The following is a 16600-nucleotide window of genomic DNA, read 5'->3' on the forward strand; positions in this document are numbered from 1 at the left end:
AGCACACAGCTAGGAAGGGGCAGCGCTGTGAGCCGGGTCTGACTCCAGGGTACCCCACTCTTCAACCTGCACTCACTATTCTGCCTTTGAGGCCTTAAGGCAGGACTGGGAGACAAGTCGTTCATTTATCCATTTAACAAACACTTACTGAGCACCTACTGGGTACATGCCAAGGCGTGGTGCCAGGCGCTGGTGGGTGGATGAAGGGACGGGGACTGAGAGGGTCGGGGGATAGGACGCAGCGCCAATCATAAGACCACGGAGCTCGGCGCCTCGGGCCGGCGGCGCAAAGGGGATGCGAGGGTGCGGCACAGGCGAGGGAAGGCGCGGAAGGGGAGGGGCGAGCGAGCCGGGTCGCGTGGGGCGGAGGGCCCGCGGGAGGCGTCGGCAGACCCGCGGCGCCCAGGAGGGGTGGGCGACAACTACTCCCTCGGCGGACTGCCGGCTTCTGCCGGGCAGGCAGCCCGGCGCTTCGTGTGCCAGGGCATTCGGCCTCGGCCATCCGGCGCGGGCGAGACGGAGTCCGGGAAAGGGGGCGAAAAGGGCAGTGAGACTCTGAGGCGAGGGAGGGTGGCCCGGGGGCTGCGTGAGCGGCGGCGGGAAGGCCGAGGGAGGGGCGCGGGGCCGGGCGGCGTCGCGGGACTCACCTCCCGCTGCAGCCCTGCCGAACTCTTCGGCCCCGCCGGGCCGGAGGAGGCGGGGATGAACTCCGAACCGCGGGGGCTGCCGGGAGCCCGTTCCCTGGGCAACGGGACCGGCACCGACGAGCAGCAGCTGGCTCCGCCGGCGGCTAGAGCGGCAGAGCCTCAGGAGGGGGCGGGGGGGAAATCGGAAGTGACGTAGACGAACTTCCGGCGTGCGTGGGCGGGACTCCGGGTCTCTTTCCCGGGATCTCTGCGGCCAGCATGGAAGGTGCGTGAGAAGGGCAAGTTCCCCCAGGCAGGGAGGGTACCATTGTTATAGTTTGATCTTCGGGCTGGCCTGAGGCCGGAGGCCTCCCGGGTTGAATGGCGGTCCGTCCCTTGCCCCAGCCCAGCCCGCTGGCCCCGATCAGGCTCTGCGGTCGGCCCGGGAGTCAGTTTTGCCGAGCCTCGATTTTTTCATGTGTAGAACGAGATGATGCAAAGGAGTGTCCGCAGATCCTGACACTCAAATTGTAATTGTCGTTATAAATTAGGACCAGCGGAGCACTTTCCCTGAACTCCCCTCAGAATTCCCGGCCACAGAGCTTTCTGCTTGTAATAAAAGCTATCATTCAGCGAGTGCTCACTGTGCGCCAAATCGTGTTCTAAGTACTTTCAGTGGATCAGCTCGTTTGAGGCGCACAGCGATCCCATGAAGTAACGTCAACAGGTGGGGAGTCGAGGCTCGGAGGGGATAAGTAACGTAGCCACTGTGCTACTGCCCTGCCCTGTGATTGATAACTGATCTCTTTCCCAGCTAGTACTGTGAGTTTCTTGAAGTCAGAACATTGTTTTTGGTTCCTAAATATGTGCTGGGTATGGGTCAGACACGATGAATCACATGTGGTCCTCGCCCGCAAGGAGCCCCTACTGGAGGAGGGAAACCCTTAGAAGATTATAGTACAGGTGGTAAGAGATTTTTCTCCATTTAACACATTCTAGTCAGCACCTACTACGTGCTGAGATTATGAGAGGGACCAAGACAGTCTTAGTCCCTCCTCTGGTGGAACTTAACAGTCTATCAAGGAATGTACTGGACATTAAACAAGCAAATACACTACACTGGTGAGTGTCATGAATGAAGCTGAATGAAGTACAGGGTGTTCCAGATATATAGTGCAGTGAGTCCTTACCCAACCTGCGGATCCAGGAGGACTTCTTTGTGGAAGTGACTTTCTAAAAACCTACATGAGATCATGTCACTTCCCAACTCAAAGCTTACTGCTTGCTTTCCATTGACTTGGAATAAACCCAAATTTCTTATCTTGGCCTATAAGTTTCTAGCTGTCTGACTGTCTCCTCTCTCTCCATTTCATTCTAGCCACACTGGTCTTGTTCTTTTCTCACACTCACCAAGCTCATTCTCACCTTAGGGCCCCTGCTGTTGACTTCTCATCATTCAGGTTTCAGCCTAAATGACAACGTCTCAAGGGTTCACGCTAACACAAGACCCTGTTTTATTTTGTGGCACTTATGATCTAAACTGATGATCATCTAATTGTCTGTTATCCACCTCATCTTTGGAAAGTAATTTCCATGAAAATGGTCCTGGTCTATCTAATTCAGTCACTTCAGCCCCCACAGCTGGCATAATGTAGGCACTTGGCGAATATTGGTTAGTTGTATAAGTAAAGAGTGAATGAAAAATCAATATGATATTTAAAAGTGGAGCTCCTAGGTAACCTAAGGATGGGGGCTGGTTGTCAGGGGAACCAATCATGTGATTAGAGAGCTGGAACTTTCAGTCCCACCCCCACCCCCCAAACCCTCATCTCCAACAAGGCAAGAGAGGCTGGAGGTTAAGTCAGTCACCAATGGTCAGTCATTTAATCAATCCTGCCCATGTAATGAAGCCTCCATAAAAAAACAAAAGCAGAGGGTTGTGAGAGCTTCCAGGTTGGTGAACAGGTGGAGACGCAGGGAGAGCAGCACTTGGAGAGAGCTTGGCAGCTCTGTACCCCTGCCCACGTACGTTACCCTATGCATCTCTTCCACGTGGCTCTTCCTAGTAAGCTAGTAAGTAAAATGTTTTCCTGAGTTTTCTGTGAGCCACCCTAGCAAATTAATCAAATCCTAGGGAGGGGGGTGGGTCTTTGGAACCTCCAACCTATAGCGGGTAGGTCAGAAGTACAGGTGGCAACCTGGACTTGAGACAGGTGTCTAAAGTGGAGGCGGGGGAGAGTGTTACAGGACTGAGCCATTAACTTGTGGAATCTGACGCCACCTCCAGATAGATAGTGTCAGAATTGCGTTTATTGCTTGGTGGTAGTGGGAAAAACACGTTGGAGAGGCCCTTGTGGTAATACATCCTATGCTGGATACTTGCCACGTGCCAGGCCCTCACACCCTCACAACTTTACATATATGTATATGTTTTTTGGGGGTTTTTTTTGGCCATGCTGCGTGGCGTGTGGGATCTTAGTTTCCCGACCAAGGATCGAACCCACGCCCCCTGCAGTGGAAGAGTGGAGTCCTAACCACTGGACTGCCAAGGAATTCCCAGCTTTATCTATATTATCTGATCTTCACATCAACTCTTTGTAGTAGATATATTTTATCCCCATTTTACAGATAGGCACTTTGAGGCTCTGAGAGGTTAACTAACTTACCCAAGATTGTACAACTGGCAGTGACAGAGCTGGGATTCAAACCCAGTCATTCTGGTCTTCAGAGTCTAGACTCCAAACTATACCGCCATTGTGTGTGCTAGATTGCTTAAGGGGCCTCTCTCAGAATTTGGACCTTATCCTGTGGGCCATGAGACGCCTTTGAAGGATTCTAAGTAGAGAAGAAGAGAGGGCACAGGAGGGCTGGGAGGGCCCAAACAGCCTGAGTGGTCTGGGTGTTGCTTCCCACAGGAGCTGGGATCTGGGTGAGTCCTGGGGTATGGGCAGCGTTAGTCCGAGGAAGGAAAGAGCTTTCTAGCAGAGAGAACTGCACATGCAAAGGACTTTTCAAGAGCTGCCAGTAGTTGATTTTAGCTAGAGATCGAGGGGCTTCAAGGTCGGGGTTGAGGTGAGTGTTGAGGCAGAGGAGCCAGGTCCTGAAGGCCTTTGGACCTCCTCCTGCATTCCTAGCGTGGAGATCATCACTGCATCTCTGGGGTTCAGCCTTGTCAGTGTGTTGGAGTGATGAGCTCTGCTGACCCACAAAGCTCCGAGCAAACGTCAGGTATCAAACTTCCAGAGACTGGAGAGTGGGCGCAGTAAGGCAGGGGCATCGGAGCCCCGTAGCAGAAAGTCACAGCTCCACCTCCTTCCCAACCTTTGAAAGTGGTCAAAGTGCTCAGGGTAAAACTTTGTGGAGCCATTAAGCTTCGAGAGGATTCATATATCTGGTGAGAACTAAAAATGTAAAAACAATTGTGTTTTGTCTTGTTCCAGGGACTTTCACATTCATCCACACGTCTTCATTTCCACAACGTGATTTGTCCAGTGGATGTAGTGTTTCCGATAGTTTTACTGTTGCAAATTAGAACAGTTTGGGTTTTCCCCCCAACCATGATCATGAATTTCATAATATTATGTTTCTTTTGCTCCCTATCAGCAAAGACTCTTGGAAGTGCAACGCCCAGAAAACCTGTCTTATCTGTCAGTGCAAGGAAAATTAAGGACAATGCAGCCGATTGGCATAATTTAATCCTGAAATGGGAAACCCTCAATGATGGAGGTTTTGCCACTGCAAATAATATTGCCAACCTGAAAATGAGTTTATTGTAAGTACCTACAAAGTGTGCTCTGTGTGCTTCACCCTTAATGATTGTGCAGAAATTTCATGGCAGTCTTGTAGAATGGGAAGGGTAGTCTCTAGGAACATGGATAAATTATATAAAGTGAAAAAGCAAGTGATAAAATGATGCATGCAAGTATGAACTGTGTGTGTACATTATAAATGCAAAATTATACTACAAATTGTTCATGGTTATATCTGTATATAAAATTATAAAAATGGATTGGAAGGATACAGACTCAATTCATGACACTGGTATCTTCTAGGAGGAAGTATCACTTCATAATGCTGCATTTTATTTCTGTGGTATTGTGATTTATAGTAAAAAAATATATATGTTTGGTCTTTGTCCCTGTTCCTGACACACGGCTCTTAAAACCCTTATAATTTCCTTAGGGATATGAGCAATGGGAGAATCTTTACTTATGCTAAGATTTGTTCTTTTGTTCTCCAGTTCCTGGAATAGCTCCAGAGTGATAAAGGGGAAAGGAGTCTCCTGTCATCATAACAAGCCCCTTTCTACACACCTGAGTTCGTGTTAATGAGGGGGCTTCTGGAAAACCCTAAGGAGGGAGGCAGTAACCACGTGATTAGAGTTGGCACTATCAGCTCTACCCCCTTACCTCACCTCTAGGGAGGTGAGAAGGGCTGGAAGTTGAATTAATCACCGATGGCCAATCATTTAATCAATCATGCCTTCATAATGAAGCCTCCGTAAAAACCCAAAAGGACGGGGGTTTGGAGAGCTTCCGGGTTGGGGAACCAGAACGCTTCCATGTGCCTGAAGGGAAATGTACCCCAGACTCCTCAGGGACAGAAGCTCCTTTGCTCGACCTTCCAGACCTTGCCTTGAGTACCTCTTGTCTACAGGTATATGAATAAAGGATACGAATAAAGGATATGAATAAAGGATATTTGTATATCCTTTGTAATAAACCAGTAATCTAGAAAGTAAACTGTTTTCCTGAGTCCTGTGAGCTGGTCTAGCAAATTAATTGAACCCAAGGAGGGGGTCGTGGGAACTTCCAATTGACAGCTAGTCGGTCCTAAGCACAGGTAACAACCTGAACTTGTGATTGGTGTCTGAAGTTGAGACGGGGGCAGTCTTGTGGGACAGAGCCCTTACCCTGTGTGATCTGATGCTGTCTCTGGTAGACAGTATCAGGATTGAGTTACATTGTAAGACACCCGGCTGGTGTCCGGAGAACCTGAGAATTGCTTGGTGTGGAGAACCGCCCCCCTCCCTTTGATGACCAGGTGTCAGAAGTAGAGAGGGGTATTCAGAGCAGAGGAGACACACAGGGGCATGTTTTCCCTTAGCAAGTTCTTCTAAAAAGACAAAGGAGTTATGAAAAAAAACTGTTGGCAGTTGCCAATTCTAATTGGAAGATTTGCTTTACTGTTCTTGCACTTTCCTATATTTATGTTTTTGTTTTTTTTAATCAGCTTTGCTTATGCAAGGCCTCCAAAAATGTAAGCAAGACTCAAGCTTGTTCCTACCCACGAGCATCTTTAGTAAAATGCGAAAGATTTATATGATCTGAAGAGAAACATGAGTATGGATCTATATATGTGTAGTTTTAATTTCTCAGTGTTGTAATTATATATTTGTATATCTTTGTCTACGGGCCAGGGTCTAGAGTTTTAACTTTCTGGCCTGGGCCCCTGGCTCTTTCCAGTTCTTTCAAACACATCACACACGTCGGCCCTCTGCTGCCTTTTCCTGCTCAGCAAGTTCCATGAAGCAGTTCTTACCTTACTGCGTAAGATGCTCTCTGATATTTTCTATTCTAATGTTTAATTTTTTTCCTTAAATTTTTTTTTTTTTTTTTTTTTTTTTTGGCCGTGCCGCACGGCATGTGGGATCTTAGTTCCCCGACCAGGGATCCAACCCATGTTCCCTGCAGTGGAAGCGCAGAGTTTTAACCACTGGACCACCAGGGAAGTCCCGAATTTTGTTCCTTAATTGTTGATTGTGGCCCCACTAGATTAATTTCAGGCGCTGTGGGTCACAGCCTTCCGCTTACAAAACGCATTCCTAGCTGTTGGACTCCAAGGAGATGGTCCGTGTCTTACCCCCTGAGGATGCCACAGGGCTGGATTGAACTGACTTGTTCTGGGGCAGAACTGAGTAGCGGATGGACACATTCGTTGTATATATAAATAACATGTAAACGTGATGACGTGAAACGACGCCAATGGAAAAAGTCGATGATGACATAAGTACATGGATATTGAGTTTTCGAGGGTTCACCACGACGAAATGAGGCAAGCCTGTGGAGTGTATTTTGTTCCCACTCGTTTCCATCTTGTCCAGGAGCAAAGACACGGTAGGATTAGAGAGCAGCAGCCTGGCTTCTGATGAAAATGCAGAAAAGGAGCACCCAGAATACAGCAGGGAGCTCGAGATGCTGTGCGAGGGGCTGCAGACCACCCTGGATGCTTTGGTAAGGTGCAGGGATCCCCGGGTGTCGCGTTTGCACGAGCGCCTCGCAGCGTTCCACGTGGTGGGTCGTGCTTTCCTTCACCAGGCTTTCGTTTTTCCTTCCTCAACCTCCTCTGTTGGTCTCTCTCGCTCTACGTGTCCCATAAATCTTGTTTCCCAAGATGCTGTCCTAGACCTTGGTTCTTTTGGTCCTGCGTGTTGCCAGGGCAATTTCACCCACTCCCAGGCTCCACAGGAAGTGTGTCAGGCTTTGGGGACCCTGCAGGCACTCTCACCTCTACTCAGCGACAGTACGGAGGCGAGTGGGTGCAGCTGTGTTCCCATAAAACTCTATTTATGGATGCTGAACTTTGCATTTCAGATAATTTTCATGTGTCACAAAATATTCTGCTTTTGATTTTTTTTTTTTTCCAACCACTTAAAAATGTAAAACCCATTCTTAGCTCAAGGGACGCACAGAAATAGGCTTTGAGCTGGATTGGACCTGTGAGGCTTGATCTCGCACGTAAGAGATGCTCTTATATGTTGTTGAACTAAAGTCTGGGTGTCAGTACCCACCATGCTGGCCGCCACGTGTGCACGAAGCACCTCATCTCGACCAGACACAGGGATAAGGTGTTGCACACCTTTGAACTAACTAACTAAAGCTCCCCACAAACATAGAAAGTCTGTATAGTTTAACCTTTCTTGATGGAAATGTTTCTAATGTTTTACATGCTTCCTTGCCTTTTTAAACAGAATATGTCAAATATAATTGTATTTCTTCAAGATACCACTTATTCAAAGTTAGGGTTCCACGTATTATGAGGCAGACTATAGGTTTAAGAGTTTTTCAGGAAAGAAGCACTGCCCTTTTAAACATCATATCCATTGTAAGATGTAATGGTTTCTGAAACATTAAAATGAGAAAAATAAATAGTGCATTGAGAACATTTTGGTGATTTAGCCTTTTCTATGATTGAAATGCAATACTGTCTTCAGGATATTTTGCCGTGTATGGGGCTATTTGTCTCCTCTAAATAAATGAGTAGGTTTTTGTAGTTGTCCTGTCTGTTTTGTGATGCTGCCTTCGGGTTGTGCTGTGATAAGAAACATTTGCCCCCCTGCCCAGGCTCTCCACCTGGTGCTCAAGCAGGAACAAGACAGGCCTGGGTCATCAGTCACTTTGTTTTAAGCCCCACTCACAGGAAGCCTGGAGGATAAGGTGTGTGGGCTTGGTGTTTTCTTTGTTTTATCTCCAGGTTCACAGCTGTGTCTCCAGTAGTTGAGTTCTAGACCTAGACTTCTGGACCAGTAGAGAATTAACACAGGCAGAGTAATCAATTGAAATTTCCAGAACAACCCAATTGAAAACTGACCACGTGTATGTTTTTTTCCCCAAATTAACCCATTTGATTATGGCAAGTGGTTTTGTTTGGACCAAGCGTGGGCACACATATTGCTTGAAAGAGAAGAAACTGAATAGCTAAGTTCCTATATTGAAATATTTTATTTATTTATTTCCTGGTCACACTTAGCTTTTTTTTAATTAATTAATTAATCTATTTATTTATTTATTTTTGGCTGCTTTGTGTCTTCGTTGCTGCGCACGGGCTTTCTCTAGTTGCGGTGAGCGGGGGCTACTCTTCCTTGTGGTGCGCGGGCTTCTCATTGCGGTGGCTTCTCTTGTTGCAGAGCATGGGCTCTAGGCGTGTGGGCTTCAGTAGTTGGGGCACGCGGGCTCAGTAGTTGTGGCATGTGGGCTCAGTAGTTGTGGCTCGCGGGTTCTGGAGCGCAGGCTCAGTAGTTGTGGCACACGGGCTTAGTTGCTCCCTGGCATGTGGGATCTTCCCGGACCAGGGCTCAACCCGTGTCCCCTGCATTGGCAGGCGGATTCTTAACCACTGCGCCACCAGGGAAGTCCCACACTTAGCTTTTAATTGTCAGTTTTTGTTGTTGTTGTTTCATTGAAGTATAGTTGATTTCCAATGTTGTGTTAGTTTCTGGTGTACAGCAAAGTGATTCAGTTAGACATATAAATACATATTCTTTCTCACGACATTTTCCATTATGGTTTATTACGGGATATTGAATACAGTTCCCTGTGTATACTGAAATACTTTAAACAGCCAACAAAGTTACACACACGATGCTGGGCTCGGTCGTTTGTCGTTCGTTAGATGTGGCAACGCTCCCACCAGAACCTCTTCATCCCTGACCTTCCATCTTCCTTTCTGGCATAAAACGTTTCACAGAATCCCCAAACTGGGTTAAAACGAGAAACACTTCTGACATATACTAATGTGACTTTTATAAAATGTGAAAACCCTGGGAAGGATTTTGTTTCTAAATGCCATTTGGCTTTCTTTAGTTCACAAGTCCTCATTTATAACTCTATACATATGCACACCTCGTTAGGGAAGAGCGTCTGCGCAGGACGAGGGGGAAGAGGCATTTTGCCTTCCATTTCAGGCATGTTAGGAATGAGTGACGGGTTTTACTTGTCCATCCTTGGTTCTCCCCGTTAAGTGGCTGTCTGGTACCACGGGACCCGTTCCTCAGTCCCACTGACCCGCACGGAGGAGGGACGGCCTGGGAGGATGTTAGGAGGTAGAGTCAAGGTCCAGAACATCCAGCCAGCGGCTTGAGGGACTGAGCAGTAACAGGTGACACGTCCTGTCCCTGGTCCCTCTACCCACAGCACGGGTCCAGGGTGAGAGGGCGTGGCCTGGCAGGGCAGCTGAAAGTGGCTGCAAGGTTTTAGGTGACTGCGTGCCCATAGTGACCTGAGTTCCCAAGGTCTTCAGACAAAGCCTGGGCTGACTATGGGTGCTAGTTGTCAGGCCCCAAAGTTCTGCTCCAGTGAATTTATTCTGTTTTAAAGTGGTTTGAGGGACTTCCCTGGTGGTCCAGTGGTTAAGACTGCACTTTCACTGCTGGGGGTCTGGGTTCGATCCCTGGTCGGGGAACTAAGATCCCGCAAGCCGTACAGCGCGGCCAAAATATAAAGTAAAATAAAGTGATTTGAGAATTAGTTCTCATTCTTAGGTTCAAAACCATGTTGATGTTATAAGGATATTGATATTATTTTTCCTATTTTCCTCCATCCTTTAGAGAGAATGGTTTCCCAGACTTGACTTTGTCTTGAATCTGACATTGGTAGAGGGTGGAGGCACCCTTGTCCCTAAGCTGGACGAACATCTCAAGGTGTGGGGTGTTGGCTTTGGGAGGGGACGTGGAGCTGAGAGCGTGTCCAGCTGCTGTCACTTTAGGGCTGCACGTGCGTGAGACTTTGGTATTGTCATTGATGAATGAGCCCCAGAATGGGGCTGGCACCTCTGGCCCAGCGGTGTCAAGCCTCCAGGATTTTCTTGGCTCTCCTGACCTTTATCAGCTTTTCTTAGCATTAGGTGGAGCTGCTGCAGGACGCAGAGGAGAGAGTTTAGGATTGGGTGTCAAGAGATTTGGGGTCGGAAAGCGTGGTATCAAGTCTTGGCCTCGTCTTTCCCTAGCTCAGCAGCCTTGAGCATTTTCCCACCTGTGGTACGGAAATGATGAGTCCTGCCTCTTGGGGTTGGGTCAAGTGAAATATCGAACCTGGAAAGATTTGGGAAAGGAGTCTAGTCCTTTAAAAATTAATGTTCGCTAAATTTAGTGCATGCCTCTTCAGATGTAATTGGAGGGTGGTTGAAGGACTAAGTGCAAGGAATTAAGATTTTTTTTTTAAAGGAATTCCTTTATTTTTATTTTTTATTTATTTATTTATTTATTTTTGGCTGTGTTGGGTCTTCGTTTCTGTGCAAGGGCTTTCTCTAGTTACGGCAAGCAGGGGCCACTCTTCATCGCGGTGTGCGGGCCTCTCACCATCGCGGCCTCTCTTGTTGCGGAGCACAGGCTCCAGACGCGCAGGCTCAGTAGTTGTGGCTCACGGGCCTAGTTGCTCCGCGGCATGTGGGATCTTCCCAGACCAGGGCTTGAACCCGTGTCCCCTGCATTGGCAGGCGGATTCTCAACCACTGCGCCACTAGGGAAGCCCAGGAATTAAGATTTTGACGATTTATATATCTTTGCTTATACCCCCTGTGTACATAAAGCTAAGTCCATACTTAGGACCTAGACTTGTGGTCTTAGTAGACCCATGCTGCTGATATCTGGAATCTTTGTTACTTCACCCATTTGTTTTACTTAACAAACCCTTACGTAGCTCTGACCAGGTGCTCCACAAGTACTAACTTAGTCCCCCGACCCCCTGTGGAAGCAGGCACTTTGTCTGTGCCGCAGCACAGAGCCTGGCGTACACTGAGGTACCGTCCATGTCACGTCCTCACCATTTCCTTCCTGTGTGAAGTGTGTAGGGCTGCCTTTCATTATTATCATTTTATAAACAAGGAAACAAGCCTCAAAGAGGTTTCAGTAAACTGGAAACAGAGCAGGACCCTGTGGGGCTCCTGGGCATGGAAGCCTTTCCGTCCCCCGTTTCTTGTTTGTAGACAAGACTCCAGCCTCCATGACCTTCCCTGAGTTCCAAAGGGCAGGTTCCAACAGTTGCTGAGCAAAGGAAGAGCAGCCAAGAAACCACCTGAGGCGAGATTCAAGGGACCAGGGGCTTCCCTGGTGGCGCAGTGGTTGAGAATCTGCCTGCCAATGCAGCAGACACGGGCTCGAGCCCTGGTCTGGGAAGATCCCACATGCCGCGGAGCAACTGGGCCTGTGAGCCACAACTACAGAGCCCTGGTCTGGGAAGATCCCACATGCCGCGGAGCAACTGGGCCTGTAAGCCACAACTACAGAGCCCTGGTCTGGGAAGATCCCACATGCCGCGGAGCAACTGGGCCCGTGAGCCACAACTAGTGAGCCTGCGCGTCTGGAGCCTGTGCTCCGCAACAAGAGAGGCCGCGATGGTGAGAGGCCCGCGCCCCATGATGAAGAGTGGCCCCCGCTCGCGACAACTAGAGAAAGCCCTCGCCCAGAAATAAAGACCCAACACAGCCATAAATAGATAGATAGATAGATAGATAGATAGATAGATAGATAGATAGATAGATGGATGGATGGAGGGAGGGAGGGAGGGAGGGAGGGAGGGAGGGAGGGAGGGAGGGAGAGAGAAAGAGAAAAGAAAAAGAAAGAAAGAAAGAAAGAAAGAGAAGGAGGGAGGGAGGGAGAGAGAAAGAAAGGAAAGAAAGAAAGGAAAGAAAGGAAAGAAAGAAGGGAGGGAGGGAGGAAGGAAGGAAGGAAGGAAGAAAAGAAAGAAAGAAAGATTAAAGGGACCAGAGAAGCTCATCAAGATTAGGAGACGACCACGTGAGACCAGATTAAAGGAGTGCAGGCCCCACACACACTCTAATCTTACCAGCAACCCCACCCTTGAACTGTTGCTATAAAACCCCTCATCAAATCCTCCCGGATTGGGGACACATAGTTTTCCAGGGCAGGAGCCCGCTGTGTCCCCCTTTGCCTGGCAAAGCAATAAAGCTATTCTTTTCTACTTCACCCAAAACTCTGTCTCCGAGATTTGACTCGACACTGGTGCACAGAGGCCGAGCTTTTGGCATTAAACTCAAAGGCAGTTCATAAGAGTCAGAAATGAGGGACTTCCCTGGTTGGTGCAGTGGTTAAGAATCCGCCTGCCAAGGCAGGGGACACGGGTTTGATCCCTGGGGTCCAGGAAGATCCCACATGCCATGGAGCAACTAAGCCCGTGCGCCACAACTACTGAGCCTGTGCTCTAGAGCCTGCGAGCCACAACTACTGAGCCGGCGTGCCTAGATCCTGTGCTCCGCGACAAGAGAAGCCACTGCAATGAGAAGTCCACGCACGGCAATGAAGAGTAGCCCCCGTGTGCAGCAGCGAAGACCCAACGCAGCGAAAGATAAATTAATTAATTAAGTTTTAAAAAAAGAGTCAGAAATGAGCTCATTTAATGCCTCTTCTCCTTTCATTCTGTAAAAGCGAGAGCCTGCCTTGCCACCCCTCCAGGTCTTTGGTGCTAAAAAATTAGTGATGTTTGGAAATCTTAATGAAGCGGGACCCAGCAAGCTTCCTCTTCTCCAGCACTGGAGATGTGGGCTTTATTACTGAAGTAATCCAAATTAGTGAAGTCATAGCAACTGTCAGTCTCCTTCTCCCTGGAAATTTGCTGCACATGGAGTTAATGGTGTTGGATCATTGGACTTACGATCTCAACAGACTTACATTTCTTAGCTTTGAAATATTAGAGTTATTGAATCTAAGACAGGATTTTAAATAGTAATCTCATATTCTAAATTAATATCTTTTCAGACCAAAATACAGATGAAAATGGAAAAGCTGTCTTCCACTACCAAGGGGATTTGTGAACTAGAAGATTACCATTACAGGGAGGAGGGAAAACGGCCCCTCCTGTTCCACACGTGGCCCACAGCCTATTTTTGTAAGTAGTTCTTTCTGCATTGATTTTTCAGGGGTAGGTTATGAAAGCATTTGGTGTCATTTAGATCTGGCCCTCTAAGAAGCTGACAGGCTTTGAAATTCAATTGAAGAGGATCCATTGGGAAGGAAGGAGATGAGGACATCTTAGAGGAGCGTTTCTTCTTGCCTTTAATTACCTACTAATCAGCAAGGAATATTAAATGTAATTAGAGACCCATGAAGCAAGTTGCCATTATTAGCCCTTTAAGGCCAACAGGTAGAATGCACTTTGCCTCCTCTGTAGAGGCAGCAATCTCGTTTTTGTTTTTCAAGAAGGATGGGTTTTTGCTTTTTGTTTTGTTTTATTTAAAAAGTACATGTTGGGGGGGTCACTTCAGCCAGCCCCATGGAAGAAGACTGCTGGGAAAACAAACTCCATTACTTAAATAAGCTGTGAGGTAAGAGCTGTTTTTTTGCTTTATTAGTTTAAAAGAAGGACTAAGCTATTTGATGTTGCTTTGAGACTTAAATAAGGGAGAAAATCACCTAATGTAACGTGTTTATTGAACATTGTCAGTTTGAGGTCAGTCTGCTATGTATAATGATTGCCAGTTCCTAAGAGTCGAGTGGAAAAGGTAACAGGTACTTTTTGATTTCATGACACTTATTTACCATGTTATCTGATTCTAATCTGCACCGGCTGGAGCCCTTCTTCCTCTTGTGCTGTCGCTGACTCTAGCTTTTAAGGAGGAGCTTTGCAAAGTCCCTGGCTGTCCAGTGGTTAAGACTCAGTGCTTTCACTTCGGAGGGTACGGGTTCCATCCCTGGTCTGGGAATTAAGGTCCCGCAAGCTGAACAGCGTGGCCAAAAAAAAAAACAGTGGCGGGTCGTCCCTAGTCAGGGGTACCCCCTTGAACGCCACTGTTCAAGGACGGCTCACGTTCCTTTCAGATGAGGTCTCCCGCAAGCTCTCCGACATGTACGGCCGGGAGCTCCGCCTGAAGCGCACCGTCGTGGAGCAGCTGGCGCACACGGCCGACCGCGACCTGGCGCTGAGCTTCCTCTCCATGTGGCTGCACCAGCCCTACCTGGAGGCCGACAGCACGCTGCTTCTGGAAAGCATGCTGCTTGAAACGGGCCACCGAGCGCTGTGACCTCCCAGCACGGCTCCGCGCACCTCCGGGCTCTGGACCTCAGCTTCTGCAGCTCCCACGGCGGACGCTCCTTCGGGTGGGCCCCGTGCCGCACCCCGGAATCACGCCCCCTGCCGCACCCCGGGATCACGGCCCCTGCCGCACCCCGGGATCACGCCCCATGCCGCATCCTGGGATCACGGCCCCTGTCGCACCCCGGGACCACGCCCTGTGCTCTGGCGCAGCCACCCACTGACCTTAGGATCTTCCAGACCTGATCATTTCACCAGCTCTCTGCGGTTATCACTGCTGCCTGCCGTCCACCACTCAGCGTCATCTGCACCTATTGTGAATGTGTCACTACGAAGACTTCTGCCCGAAATAAATGAGTTCCTCAACAGAATGACTAAGTGATATTGTTTTTGTAAATTAGGTGTATTTTACATAGATTACATTTATGTAGAAAATCCCTGGTTTAATATTTTTGCATATTGTTTAAACTGTGGGACCGTATTAGTTTTGTAATCACAACTAATCTTTAAAGTACTGTAGAGTCACTGAGCAAAGACCAGCATCATGGAAATGAAAACTGGTTCCCAAAAAATTACCCCTATTTTTGTACTGAGGCTGTGACAGGCCAAGTGAAGTGTCTTCCATGTCATTCTCTGGGCATAAATCCTATAGTTTGGCAATATTTGCAACCAGGTATCAGGGGTCAGTCCTGCCATTGCTCCCCAGAAACAGAAATCTAAGAAACTTCATGCTGTGTGATACAGGATGTAGCCTCATGAAACTGAACTTCTAGCATCCTAGGCAAAGAACAAGTGCTTCCCAGGCAAAGAAAGAAAATATTCCCAAAATAAAAGACTTTATATATGATGGGAATGTATTTTGAGCGAAAGGATATCTCACTCTGTAAGTTGGCGTAGCCAAAGCATTTAAAGGCAACATGTCTTAGAATTTCTCTTTCCTTTGCAGTATTTATTAAAATCTAACCCTCAGAAAAGCAGCCTGTCAGATGTCCTGCAGTCTGGAAACCACCTGGTCAGCATTTGGCACAAGTGGCAGCCTGCCCCCTGCTTCCTGCAGCTTAGACAGCAGGCTGCAGTCCTGAGCCAGACAGGTGGGACGGGCCCTCCTCCTGCCCCTCCTCACTTCCCAGGCGATGGAGCACACACACGAGGCAGCGAGCCTTCCGAGACCTCTGGGAAGAGGGCAACCCAGGTGCGGAAGCGACCTGGGTCTGGACCACCTCTGGAGCAGAGCCACTCAGCTCCCTGAATGCCCAGCAGCTCACATGTGTACTTGAGAGGTGCCATGCTCTGGATACGTCCCCCCAAGGTCGTGTGTTGAAGTCCTAACCCCCACGCTCCAGGACCCCAGGACTGGACCCCCAGTGGTTTCGCGCGGCTCTGGGTTCCCGATAAGTGCCCCTGAGTCCACAGGATGTGCTGAAACTGAGCGGGGCCCAGTGGGGCTCCTGGGCATGGAGGCCTTTTTGTCCCCCGTTTCTCGTAGGCAGGACTGCAGCCTCCATGACCTCCCCTAAGTTCCAAAGGGCAGGTTCGAACAGTTGCTAATCAAGGGAGGAGCAGCTAAGAAACCACCGGAGGCGAGATTAAAGGGACCGGAGAAGCTCATCAAGACTAGGAGACCCGGCCACCCGAGACCCTGCACACCCCCTCATCTTGTCAGCAACCCACCCTTGGGAGGTATTGTTATAAAACTCCTTATCAAATCCTCCTGGGTTGGGACACATGGTCTTTCCAAGGCAGGAGCCCACTGTGTCCCCCTTTGTCTGGCAGAGTAGTAAAGCTGTCCTTTTCTACTTCACCCAAAACTCTGTCTCCGAGATTGGACTGGGCACCAGTGTACAGAGAAGCTGAGCTCTCGGCACCAGTGCCAAGGCCTGACCCTCGAGCCCGACGCTCCTGAGCAGCTGTGGTTTACTCATTCCGTCCTGCAGGGACGCCCGCCCTCCTCTTCCTGCTGGACCCGCTTTGCTATCAAGTCAGAGGACCGGAAAACGCCCCCAGTCACTGAGAGGGCTGTAGGCAATGCGGCCCCCCAAGAATAAAGCCCGCCCCTCCACAGCGGGCCTGGCGGGAGCACAGCACCAGGAGGGTGCGGCCCACGACCCCCAGCTCCGCCTGCCCGGGGTCTCTCCTGACAGTCTCTGCCACTGGGGGCAGAGGACAGCTGTGCCCTCTTGATGCTCTCATCTGAGTGTGGGCAAATGGCCC

The 16600-nt window shown here is 49.0% G+C and overlaps 2 protein-coding genes and 1 non-coding gene across 6 annotated transcripts in view; 1 reads left to right on the plus strand and 2 right to left on the minus strand.

The window, feature by feature from the left end:
- The window catches only part of TECPR2 (tectonin beta-propeller repeat containing 2), a 96653-nt gene extending 95862 nt beyond the window's left edge, over positions 1-791 (minus strand). For all 3 annotated transcript variants that reach the window (XM_068540247.1, XM_068540257.1, XM_068540266.1), the window contains exon 1: positions 648-791. The gene's annotated coding sequence lies outside the window, so the exon portion shown is untranslated. The remainder of the gene's footprint in view (positions 1-647) is intronic.
- Positions 792-831: 40 nt separating this feature from the next.
- On the plus strand, positions 832-14760 carry CINP (cyclin dependent kinase 2 interacting protein). Of its 2 annotated transcripts, none has more exons than XM_068540306.1 (5): positions 832-912; positions 4230-4398; positions 6730-6859; positions 13117-13246; positions 14176-14760. In XM_068540306.1, the coding sequence occupies exons 1-5, from the start codon at positions 906-908 to the stop codon at positions 14376-14378; spliced, it is 639 nt and encodes a 212-aa protein (XP_068396407.1). In that variant the 5' UTR covers positions 832-905; the 3' UTR covers positions 14379-14760. The 2 variants fall into 2 exon arrangements, with proteins under 2 accessions (XP_068396407.1, XP_068396396.1); XM_068540295.1 differs by lacking the exon at positions 832-912 and adding an exon at positions 1619-1748.
- LOC137753350 (U5 spliceosomal RNA) lies at positions 5857-5972 on the minus strand. The gene has a single exon (XR_011071456.1). It is a non-coding gene; the product is annotated as a U5 spliceosomal RNA (small nuclear RNA).
- Positions 14761-16600: the final 1840 nt, after the last annotated feature.

The sequence above is a fragment of the Eschrichtius robustus genome, chromosome 1 (assembly GCF_028021215.1).
Source record: "Eschrichtius robustus isolate mEscRob2 chromosome 1, mEscRob2.pri, whole genome shotgun sequence".
Lineage (NCBI taxonomy): Eukaryota > Metazoa > Chordata > Mammalia > Artiodactyla > Eschrichtiidae > Eschrichtius > Eschrichtius robustus.

Bases quoted from the DNA above. Each gene is read 5' to 3' on its own strand.
- CINP (XM_068540295.1), top strand. From the start codon at position 1,712: ATGTACTGGACATTAAACAAGCAAATACACTACACTG. The intron at 4,399-6,729 runs GTAAGTACCTAC...CATCTTGTCCAG, and splicing joins AACCTGAAAATGAGTTTATT to GAGCAAAGACACGGTAGGAT. The intron at 6,860-13,116 runs GTAAGGTGCAGG...ATATCTTTTCAG, and splicing joins AGACCACCCTGGATGCTTTG to ACCAAAATACAGATGAAAAT.